Source organism: Anabrus simplex, chromosome 13 (genome assembly GCF_040414725.1).
Source record: "Anabrus simplex isolate iqAnaSimp1 chromosome 13, ASM4041472v1, whole genome shotgun sequence".
Lineage (NCBI taxonomy): Eukaryota > Metazoa > Arthropoda > Insecta > Orthoptera > Tettigoniidae > Anabrus > Anabrus simplex.
In genome coordinates this window covers 60,404,381-60,417,183 of record NC_090277.1, presented here as the reverse complement: position 1 = coordinate 60,417,183, position 12,803 = coordinate 60,404,381, and the positions used below count along the sequence as shown (strand labels likewise).

General features: G+C 37.2%; 1 protein-coding gene across 2 annotated transcripts in view; it reads left to right on the top strand.

Moving 5' to 3' along the window:
- Window positions 1–12,803, top strand: part of dre4 (SPT16 homolog, facilitates chromatin remodeling subunit dre4) — a 165,252-nt gene that overhangs the window by 31,502 nt on the left and 120,947 nt on the right. For both annotated transcript variants that reach the window (XM_067157313.2, XM_067157314.2), the window contains exons 5-7: window positions 4,366–4,512; window positions 5,553–5,819; window positions 10,027–10,175. In XM_067157313.2, the coding sequence (XP_067013414.1) occupies window positions 4,366–4,512; window positions 5,553–5,819; window positions 10,027–10,175 (563 nt within the window). The remainder of the gene's footprint in view (window positions 1–4,365; window positions 4,513–5,552; window positions 5,820–10,026; window positions 10,176–12,803) is intronic.

The window sequence follows — 12,803 nt, the reverse complement described above, 5'->3', positions numbered from 1 at the left end:
CTTATGTCTTTTCACGAGAGTTCAATCCTGGTGTAAACATGGTATGTCCACGCCTCCGCCAAAGAAATAGTTGCGATTTGCTGAGTGTGTCAGTATCGACCTCTACCCCGTCAACGTCTCGTGTTCGGACGTACAGGGCTGCGCATCACATACGACAACAGTGCGAAGATCTGAACTTCTGAATAAACGACTAAACCTGGATTCTGTTCACTTAGTGTGTTGAACACATTCACAATGCACTGCCTATGGTTACTTGTGAGCGGTTATTCTTTTTTGTGCTTCACTACATGCGATTGTCCTACCTCTTCCTTCATTTCTCTCACTATGAATACTGACAGTGACTGCTGCTGCAAGATGAAACACCTTGATCTCCACGGTGTACAGCTTGCGACTTTTCTTCACTACGAGAAGACTTCCTCTATTACACCACGCAGTGCGCCTTCATTTCTCGTTATTTAATCACTATTTTATTAAAACAAAACCATATATAGGGCTGATGACCTTCGATGTTAGGCCCCTTAAAACAACAAACATCAAAACCATATATATACCGGTATATATGGGAACCATATTTCAATTTGATTACGTACTCTTCCAAACTGTCTAAATGTAATAAACTAAAATAAAACAAAATCAATGCGACGTACTACTTTCCTTCAAGCTCACATACAGTCGAGTGAGTGCCACGGTTGCTTCTCCAATCAACTATGTTTATGTCCATGTGCATAGGGAAGGTGCTCTGCCTATTTGTTTACATCAGGATTAAACTCTCGTGAAAAGCGGTGAAAATCTATTACTTCTTGGTGAAACAGATTATTTCCATGAGCGGGGAAATCAAGTCAGTCGCCTATTAATTGAAACAAGGACGCCATAAGTCTCTTTCCCTCTGTTCATCTTCAAGATATTGTAGATACAGTAGAACCTTAATGCATCGTTCCCGGAACTGTCATTTTCCCATACCCATCGTTCAATTTATTCAGTCCCAAAAATGTTCCATATAAACCATTGTTAAATTTTCCCGCATATATTGTTCCTCGAACTAGCGTTTTATTGCATCGATCGTCAAAAAAAGTTTGTTCTCGGCCACAACTTTCCTGCATGGATCGATTGTACTTAAGAAAAATATACGCAAAGTTTTTTGAATTTAAAGAGACAGCTGAATATTCTAGCATATAATAGCGAATGTACGAGCGATTACGAGTAGCTAGTCTTGGGCAAGGATCTTGTAGGCTAGAGTAATCTGCTCAGGTTGTTCATGCCCAACCCCACTACTAGTCTCCTGGTGCCAGCGCTTCTCCTCGACCCACTAACCGGTGGAAGATAGGAAAAACTAGAAAGGTTCCACCTTTTCAATACAAAAATGTTATAGGTTTATTTTTAACATGTATTTGCACTTGGGACTAGTTTCGACGCTGTGTTGGCGTCATCATCAGCCTATTTTCCCATTTTTTGGCTGATGATGACGCCAACACAGCGTCGAAACTAGTCCCAAGTGCAAATACATGTTATAAATAAACCTATAACATTTTTGTATTGAAAAGGTGGAACCTTTCTAGTTTTTCCTATCTTCCATTCTCAGTTCAATACGGACCAAATATGAAACTCTTATGTTTAAACCACTAACCGGTCCCTAGAAGTATTCTTATTTTCAAGAATTAAAATGGAGGCACTGTAAAACTCAATTCCACCATTTTCTGTGTTGCTATTGGCTGGGTAGGGCTGCCAGCTTCGTTGAAAAAGAGAAAATCGCTCAGTTTAAAATAGTTACGGCTTGCGCCGAGTATGTTTTAATTAGTCACATGATCATTAATTGCGTTGGATCTTGTGATGTGTGTGGGATGCTAGAGGAATGTTGATCGCTTTGTTGCCCTCTGCCCAGTTGACTTGTTACAAGCTGGAACTAACCAAGCCAGACCAATAATCTTTTCACTAGCCAGATCCTGAAACTATTTCCTAAGTTGGCAGCATCGCTTAGCCCGCTGTGACGTCGTCCGAGGCGCGCCATGTTGAATTTCTAACCCCTGTGACCTCGTCCAAGCCATGCCATGTTTGATCTCTAACTTTTCGTTCGTGAAGGGTCTACGGAATCTTTACGAAAATGCAGGTTATCGCCGTAATATCCACGTATATCATTAATTTGCAATAAGAGAACTGACCTTGAAGGCTTTACAATTACGAGATGTAAAGAAAAGTGAAACAAAACGGCGTAAAAGTCGTGTTTTTTATTTTCATTGGGTGTATCATGATTGCATTATTTTGATACCGTTATGTATAGTATGAGCATGTCCGGCTCCATGGCTAAATGATTAGCACGTGTTGGCCTTCAGTTCGAGGGGTCACGATTGGATCGGGAATTTTAACTTTTGTTGGTTAATTTTGACAGTTCAGGGGCTGTGTGTGTGTGCCGACTTATACATTAGATTACATGTAATAAATATCATTTTGGTCCGTATTGATGATATTTGATTGAAATAATAACATTAAGTTATTTATTAGACCACCTAATCAATACAAAATCGTCTTGGATGATTTACATAAATTTGTTAGCTAATAGTGGTACATGTTTCGCCTTCCCTGAAGGCATCATCAGCCATAGTCTTAACCTTAAATTAAAAATAAGCGTCTAAATAACATGTAGTAATGAAATGAATTTTAAAATCTTGAAGAGATTTGAAGTAAAATAACATTAAAAATAACAATGATGGTTTGAAAATACAATGTGATGAGATACAATAGTGGAAGTATTAACAAAATTAACACTAGAAGGCTGCTAAAATAAGTACAATGGATAAAACAACAGATTGTTATACAACGAGTAGTAAGATTGCATAAAAGTAAAGTTGATAGTCTGGCGGTTATAATTAGATGATGGCGAAAAATCTTATATAATCAAAGTAAAGAAGAGAGAATAAAAGTCAAAGTTAGTCGAGAGATCCGAAGTTAATCATGATCTTGAAGATAAAAGACGAAAGTCAGATGCATATGGTGAAGTTGTAGAACACGTTGAGGATATGAAGTTGGTGAATAGAAGTTGAAGTGATCCTATTTGAAACTGTTCTTCAACTTCTATTCACCAACTTCATATCCTCAACGTGTTCTACAACTTCACCATATGCATCTGACTTTCGTCTTTTATCTTCAAGATCATGATTAACTTCGGATCTCTCGACTAACTTTGACTTTTATTCTCTCTTCTTTACTTTGATTATATAAGATTTTTCGCCATCATCTAATTATAACCGCCAGACTATCAACTTTACTTTTATGCAATCTTACTACTCGTTGTATAACAATCTGTTGTTTTATCCATTGTACTTATTTTAGCAGCCTTCTAGTGTTAATTTTGTTAATACTTCCACTATTGTATCTCATCACATTGTATTTTCAAACCATCATTGTTATTTTTAATGTTATTTTACTTCAAATCTCTTCAAGATTTTAAAATTCATTTCATTACTACATGTTATTTAGACGCTTATTTTTAATTTAAGGTTAAGACTATGGCTGATGATGCCTTCAGGGAAGGCGAAACATGTACCACTATTAGCTAACAAATTTATGTAAATCATCCAAGACGATTTTGTATTGATTAGGTGGTCTAATAAATAACTTAATGTTATTATTTCAATTATACATTAGAGCCGCATTTTCATAAGTGCGTAGATCTCCTATCATGTAACATCTCGAAACATCTGCACCTGACTTTGGAGGCCACACGCCGTTGGTATTATTATTATTATCATTATTATTATTTACATGATGAAAAATGCCCAAATACAGTACTGATATTTTACTAATTATCTTTCCCTCTATTTTATATGTCGCCTGCATTTGTCGTTTTCCTGCATCCATCGTAATTTCCCCCCTCCCTCTTGAAAAACGATCCATCAACGTTTTGCTATATATGATATGTGGTATCAAATCCATTTTAACGATGACACCACGGCACTTCGGAAGCACGCAATGTGAAGTTATCTTGTTCACTCACGAGCGTAAACTTTTAAATCGGATCACTACACTTTTGATGCATATAAAATACAACTTACTTGTGATGTTATGTAGCGTACACAGGCCCTAAAGCCTCGGTTAACTGCGTAACCGCTTGCTCATGATCGGTTAACTTTTAACTTTGGTTAGACATCACAAATTTCAAAATTGGGCTTGATGAAACTGAAATTCAATGTAACCATGGTAAGATATCCATTGTACAACAGTTAAGTCGTAACCGAGGTTGACTCACCCGGACAAAAATGTTTCTGTAGGGAATTATTCAGTAATGTGGTGGTAGAAGTTTGGCTTTATTGGAAGACAGATATACTTGAATATTGTTAGTTTCATTGTGATCCATCCTTGCTCTGCTTTCAGGTGGATGTTAGCGCAGCTGTGGCATACGTAATGGCTCCCAAGGAAGATAGTGAGATCCTGACCATAAAGAAAGCTTGCCTCGTGTCGGTCGATGTGTATACAAAGTACCTTAAGGACCAGATCATGGAGATTATAGATTCTGATAAGGTAAGTAGCTTATTACAATAGATGTCAAATTGACATTCCATTCATTTCCTCTAGTTCATGTAGTTCTGAGAAACTTACAATAACCACACGTAATATAAGTAGAGGCACCTGTTTTTGTAGAGCATTAAATCTCATAATTTTTGGAAATTTGGCTGAAAACAGAGAACTGTTTGTTTATTTTAAGGAAAATTGCAAAATAATTGACAAGATTATGTGGACTTGCTCTTTGGTCCAAGAAGCGTAATGAAAGGTGATTTAGAAGACGAAGTCTCGAATCTAATAAAGCAAATTCCCATCTTACGCTAACTTTCATCAGCATACCTTGAGCCAAAGGGATAGTTCATGTACAATAGGTAAAGATATTGGTGTGATTGCCGTTCATCTTTCCGTGAAATCAGCATGTGGACATTTTGAGAGGTAAGGTTCCATTTTCTCCCACCTACGAAGCTACGGCTCACCTACTTTTAATCAGTATCCTGAAGCTATGTCAATCCTCAGCCAACATTGAGGAAGATAATGTTATGAAGTCAGTTTTAACATGTAAAGGATTTTCCTGAGGAAGTGGTGGACAGAATTTTAGAAATACAGTATGTGTAGATTTGTGTTTTTTAAACATTCTTGAAAGGACACCGGTTCATCAATTTTAAGTCACTGGACAGTGATATTTCTGTGTTTTAATTAGATAAAATATTCCTTCAGGCTAGCAACCCGTCGGAAGGACATTTGATTGCTTTCAAGTCTTGCAAAAAGTAAAATGCAAGACCGTAAGGGGTCACATGGCCCAATACTTGGAAGGAAGATGATGATGATGATGAATTAGATAAAATAATTTTTCAGATGCTACGGCTGAGGAAGTCTTAAATAGAAACTTAAACGTGTACCAAATTATGCGTAAATAACTTACGATTAAATGTATTCTTGTAAAGCATAATGTGAAGTTTGATTAGGTGTATCATTAAATCAATTATATGTTCTTGTGCAATAGCTTCTTGAATTTTTATAACTAAGAGAGACCTTAAATTATAATTTTTGTTTACTAGAAAGTGAAGCACGCTAAATTGGCAGAAGGTGTGGAAACAGCCATCACGGACAAGAAGTATGTGTCCGGTGTGGACACGAGCCAGGTGGATATGTGCTACCCTGCCATAATCCAGAGTGGTGGCAACTACAACTTGAAATTCAGTGTTGTCAGCGACAAGAATGTGCTCCATTTCGGGGCAATTGTGTGCTCCTTAGGTACGCGCTACAAGTCCTACTGCTCGAATATCGTGAGGACATTACTAGTCAATCCTACAGATGAAATACAGGTTAGTATTGCTATTCTGTTTGTCTTTTTGGAGGAAGGTACACTTACGGGTCAAAAAAATTTGATTTTACAATGTGCATTTTTGGAATATACATACGTACTTCATTATAGACCGTTATGCCTTTCAGCATTCAGTCTGCAAGTCTCTGAATTTACCAAACGCCACCACAATCCTCTATTTGCAAGTAGTACTGTGGCCCCATTTAGTTCTATACCTCTTACCTTTAAATTCTTTGAAACCGAGTCTAACCATCATCTTGGTCTCCCTCTACTTTTCTTGCCCTCTACAACAGTCCATTATTATCCTAGGTAACCTATCCACCATTTGCCTCATATGACCCCACCACCAAAGCCGTTTTATGTATCCATTGAGTTCCTTCCTAACTTATTTTGTATCTCATCATTTCGAGTACCCTTCTGCTATTGTTCCCACCTGTTTGTACCAGCGATCATTTTTGCTGCTTTCATGTCTGTGACTTCCAACTTATGAATAAGATATCCTGAATCTACTTAGTTTTCACTCCTGTAAAGCAAAGTTGGTCTGAAAATAGACCCACGCAAAGATAGTTTCGTCCGGGTGCTGACTTCCCTCTTACAGAAGTTCATCACAACTACAAACTCATTGCATTAGCTTTATTGCAACTTGATTCAATCTCTCCCACTATATTACCATTCTGGGAGAACACACATCCTAAATACTTGAAATTATCTACCTGTTCCAGCTTTGTATCTTCAATCTGACATTTAATTCTCTTGGATTTTTTTACCTACTGACAACAATTTAGTCAGGGATGGGATGAATGAAGTCCCCATCTTGCGGCGAGAATAGGAATTGTGCTGGCTGCTGAGGCCTGTCGCACTCCTCTGGGGCAATAATGAATGACTGACAGATGTAATGAAATGATAGTGGAGAGTGTTGCTGGAATGAAAGATGACAGGGAAAACTGGAGTACCCGGAGAAAAACCTGTCCCGCCGCCGCTTTGTCCAGCACAGATATCACATGGAGTGATCGGGATCTGAACCACGGTATCCAGCGGTGAGAGGCCGGCGCGTTGCCGCCTGAACCACGGAAGCTCAATTTAGTCTTATAAAGGCTGATTTTTATACCATACTCATTGCACCTATTTTCAAGTTCCAAGGTATTAAACTGCAGGCTTTCGGCGCATTCTGCCATCAAGACCAGGTCGTCAACATTAGCCAGAGTGTGTACTACATTTCCACCTAACTGAATCCCTTCCTGCCACTTTGTACCTTCAGCAGATGATCCATGTAAACTACAAGCAACAAAGGTGAAAGATTACAGCCTTGTCTGGCCCCTGTATGTACCCTGAATCAATAATTCATTCTACCATTAATTCTCTTAGAATATACTTTTCTCTATGATCTAGGAAAAAGAAAATTATGTTGACTACTTCAAAATGTTTTTTAGTTGGCTGTATGTCACTTGCTTCATTCCACTCTGATGTTCATTTTCTGTAACTTGCCTTTTTTGTAATACAAGATTTTCATAATTCAAAAACTGTAAGAGACATTTATGATAAATTTTAGATGGTAATTAATTTTATTCATTTTTCATTTACTACAGATCTGCATTTAGGGCTGTCGCCCAGATGACAGATAAGGAGGATAAGTTAAACTGTGAACTTGAGTTCCTAATCAGACATTTCTCATCTGTGGCTGCTCAAGGAAACAGATTGACGAAGTGCTTCAAAAAAAAAAGATAGTCCTGTGATTCTCTTCTTCTGAGTCTGGCCGTCTGTCGTGGATAGGATTGGCAGTATTCTCAGAAGGCACAATATTAAGACCACCCTTAAGCCTAATATCATCATATGCAATTGTTTACGATCTGTGAAAGATCCTGTTGGTTTTTAAACAGTGCTGGAGTATATATGATTCCTTCCTCCTGTTGATCGTTTCATGTTGGCCAAACATGTAGGAAGGTTGCAACGAGGGTGAAGGAACATCGCAGGCACTTATATCATGCTGACCAGAAAAGTCTGCTTTGGCAGAACATGCCGTACATATTGACCATCAAATAATTTCTTATGCAACTTCTGTCATTTGTAAACAGAAACATTAAAAAAGAGAAATCTAGAATCATTTGTGAAGTGATAGAAATTGCTATACACCTCAATAATTTTAACAAAGGGAGTGGATAATGGTTACCCTCCATAGTTGACTAGTCAACATCTTTCTCCTTGACTCTGGAAGCCCTGGAATGAACTACATCTAACAAGGTCTGTCTTGAGTCTAGTTACTATGGGGTGACAGTTGCCACTAAATTGTTATTGTTCTGAAGATGATCCTGGTTGCAGGTTGGAAACGCGCCGCCATATGAAAAGTATCACACGATCTAATGTCCCCAAAATTATACCTGTATCATCACTATCTTTGTTTACCTAGACTTTTCGTAAATCATTTCAAAAAAGTTAGGAATTTATCGAACATCTCCTTCAGTTAATTCAGTCCCTGATTTCTCTTCCTTATGAACTTAAACATACCCCAACTTGTAGCAACCTGCCATTGCATTGAATGTAGACACAAGATGTATGTAGAGAGTCTTTGTACCTGTATCAATGCTGAGGACATTTTGAACATTTCATGTTTAAAAAAAGTTTCATGCCTGTAAAAATGAAAAGTTCAATACGTAACCTGATGCACAACAGTTCCATTTCAAAATGAAAATGACAGTTATTAAATAAACCCCATGGCAGTTTGAGTACCAACATGCAAAATGAAATAACTATTGACTTACGCACCAGCCTAATACCAGCTAAATATTTTCATCTGTTGTCTGCATCCAGCCAGGGTTTCATTCCTGATCTTTGTCAACTCTTCCCATTCTAATTCCTCTTGTCACTTCCGTTGTCTGTTATGATTATCTTCATTCTCTGCTTCCTGATTCCACAACTTCATTCACAACTGAACATCTGTTTCCTTATCACGCCATATAATCATCATCATCATCGTCTGTTCTCTGCCTATCAGCAGGTTTTCACATGCATTTTCCAAGCCTATCTGTCTCCTGCCATTGTTTTAGTCTTCTAGTACCTTCCATTAATTTTCACACTGTCCGTCATTTGGTACCTCTTTCTTCCTCTCATTCTTCTCCCTGCAGCTTTTCCTTCCATTGTCTGTGGTAATAAACATTTCCTTCTTAAACAGTGACCTAACCAATTCTTCTTCCTCTTTTGAATGATTTCCAGTATTACCGTCATTTATTCACCTACTCTTTCCAATACTACTTCATTCCTTAATTTTTCTTGCCAGTTGATCTTCTCCATTTTTCTTATCATACCCACATTTCAAAAGATTTCAGTCTTCTTTCTTCCTCTCTTCTCGAAGTGCAAGTCTCAGACCCGTAAAGAGCAACACTTCATAAAAAGCACCTCACTAACCTCTTCTTAAGGTCCATATTCAGTACCCTTTGCTTCATGTATGCATCCTTGGCCATTGCGATCCTGCTCTTCACCTCATCCAAACAATATAGATCACTTTATCGCCTCATATAATGTATCATCTGCTGATAGCATTGTTTTCATTTGACCTGCCACCATCTTGTCAACTCCATTCTTGTTTCTTAATGTTCATAATTCTCGCGAAAGAGATACAAGCTAACATTTCTTAAAGGGAGCTCGGTAAAACGCAAGAATGGTAACAGGTTATTTAATTTTTAACAGAATGTTAACGGGCAATTATTTAATCACAATTATTGTCGATGAAACTGGGCATATTTGTTATAAATGTAAGTCATTATAAGCATATTGTAATGAATATCCATTTTATTGCTGAGTCATCCTAAAATACTTCAGTTGAAGGAGAAATATTTTTTTAAATTTTATTTATTTATTTATTTATTTATTTATTTATTTATTTATTTCAAGAGAGGCACCTGAGCCAAGGTGCAGTACAAATAATTACATTTGGCAACAAAGATGAGATTTGAGAACATCAGCTTCTAGGACAAAAATGTAATATACTGTACAATGAATAATTATAATATTAATTAAACTTTTCAACAAAGATGAGATTTTAGAACGTCAGCTTCTAGGATCTATGTAGTTTCGATTTTCTTGTTAACTAACACTAAATATCTTCTCGTCTGATGGTATAAGTTTAATTCCCAGCTGGTTTGAGGGACTTCATATCTTAATCTTAAAAAAATAACATCTTTTAGTAGTAACCTTGTGCTTCTCTTGTTTATCAGGCAAATTATAATTTCCTTGTTGATTTGGAAGAATTGCTGCTGAAGACATTGACTGCTGGAGCCAAACTGTCAGACGTCTATGAAGCTGGACTTGCCCATGTCAAGAAGGAAAAGCCTGGACTTGTTGATAACCTTACCAAAAACTTTGGGTACGTACATTGCTCTTAGCTGAAATGTTGATATAACAGATTTTTAGGCTAAAAAATAAATCTCCTACAAATGATCTATTAGGCACAAACAGTACAGTTTTAGGCATCTACAGTAGAAATCTGTTATAGCAAGAATTCACAATGGCGGAAAATTTACTCGCTATAGCAGATTGTCATTATATAAGATTTTTTGTATAAAAGTCGGAAAACCCCCCATACACATTAAAATCCATATGAAACGGCAATCAGTTTGTTCAAGACGTGCGTTTCCGCAGATGATATCCACACTACTGCTTACTTGTTTGTTATTTTTTGAAATCCGATATTACGTGGAAGTGTGTGTTTAATTACATTCTGAAAAATTACAGTACCGTACTTCTCCAAATCCCTGACGAACCCGACTTTTTCCTTCAAAAAATTTAAATCAGGCTCAAAAGGTGCATATGAATGCCTTTGTTGTACAGTACGCATTTTTAGACTAATTTTAGATGCCGAACATTGGCTTTCGTTCTGCCACATTTTTTTGCGGCTGCACAATTATTCTTTATTTCCACGGGTTTAATGACCATGGCATCATAATACCGAAGAGAACCCGTTGAAAATTTGCCGGCAATACCTATTCCATGCGAAAACTTATCCTCTTTCATTTTGAGTTATTTATGCATTTATTACAAAAACTTATCCTCTTTCTTTTTGAAGTTCCTGTAGAGAACAACAGTCGTTGGGTATTACTAATAGACTCCAACATCGCCTTCGAATGCCGATGAGAGAGCTTGCAAATGCACATGAGAAAACTATACCGTTCCAAAGATGGTCGATCGCATTTTGTGGCAAAAGTTTGTTTCCTTATTCAAACAGCGTCACCTATCCTAACTTAAACGTACTATACCTATTATGAAAACATACTTCAAGCGCCAGTATAGAAATGATAACCTTCTCGCTATAAACTTACATGATAATAACATTTCCGTAATTTAACCAGACGCGAGAAAAAATAAACTAACCTCTGAAATCAATTATTCACTCTGCCATATCTCAAGGTGTATCCCATTTTTACTTAATTGCAGAATTTATCATTAAAATTAAGCGATTGTTTAATCAGCCTCTAGTTTTAACAAGTTAAGACCTGTTATCGGGCACGTTATTTATGCATTTTTACGAAAATATGTTCTCTTTCACTTCAAATTTTCTTTACATAACATCAGTTGACAGGTATTACTAATCGACTTCGACATCGCTTTCAAATGTCGACGAGAGAACTTGCTAGTGGACGTAGCGAGGAAACTATACTGAAGATAATCTATTGCATGCAACATAATCGCTGCGGTGCATAAATATTGGTAACGAAAAAAAAAATAGCGGGCGCTTAATTGCTTGTTATAACGGATATGTCGGTGATAGGGCTCTTGCTGTAACCGAAGGATAATACACGGTTTAATGTAGGAATTTTGAAGGGACAGCAAAACATTGCCGGTATAACGGGGTTCTCGTTATATGCTGTACTCGCTATAGCTGACTTCTACTGTATTTGTTTATATATTTAATTATAGTGAATTCATTGGCCTCATTGACGTGTGGGTGCTGATATAGTGATGTCAGTATTACTCAAAATTATTTTACCAATGAATTTAACATTAATACTCAGTGAAGGACTGAGTAATTTTGTGACTTTAAAGCTTTTTTCTGCACTGATGGCAGGCGGCCTACATGCTATCAGGGGAAGTGGGGTGCGGGTAATGTGCCACTGCCCAATCAGACAAAAGATCGCCTATTTTTGGCGCCGAGAGCTACTTGGTCGCTTGGTTCGCGAGTTTGTTTTAGGATTGTCGTTTTGTATCCGTATGAGTAATTACTTTCGCGCCTTTTTTATTGCGTTAGTCGACTGGCGTGTATGTAACATGTAATATGACCTTCGTTCATTTCTACTTGCGTTGTTCTGTGTTTTAATTGCAATAAATGTCATACAATGGCAAACAGGAAAGAGAGAAAGAGCGAAGGTAGAAAAATAATCAGCAATGTTCATGAATATTTTGTGAAGGAAGCCAAAAATAATGATCCTTCAGTGAGTGTGTATTAAGTGCAACAGAGTGTATCGGAAGCTTGTCAAGTTAGTACTTGAACTGTTCAGCATATTGTGAAGGAAGGCAAAGATAGTATCAAGTCAACTGGTTCTATCTCATTTCAGTCACCGTGCAAACAAATCAAAAGGAACTGTATATCGAAGCAATCGACGGATTCAATAAAGATATAAGTAGAACAACATTCCTCATCTATTACGTAGAGGGTGAATACCTAACACTGAACAAGTTACTTGTTGGTTTAAAAAAGGAAATATACTTTAAATGGACTCTTACTTTATTCTGGATGATACTGAAGTCTATGGGGTTCAAGAATTAAAAAAAAAAAAAGCAACAATGGGAGAAGATGCTTGATGGAGAGAGCCGATATAGTAACGGTCAGAGTTATGATTTTGAGAAAAATGCGTCTTCTGAGTAATAAGGACCCTTTACTTCACATATTTTATTTAGATAAGAGATACATTCATCAGAATTACGCTCCAACAAAAATCTGGCAAGAAAAATAGGGCACAGGAGGTTTAAAAGTACCTGTGGAGAAAGGTGGACAGAT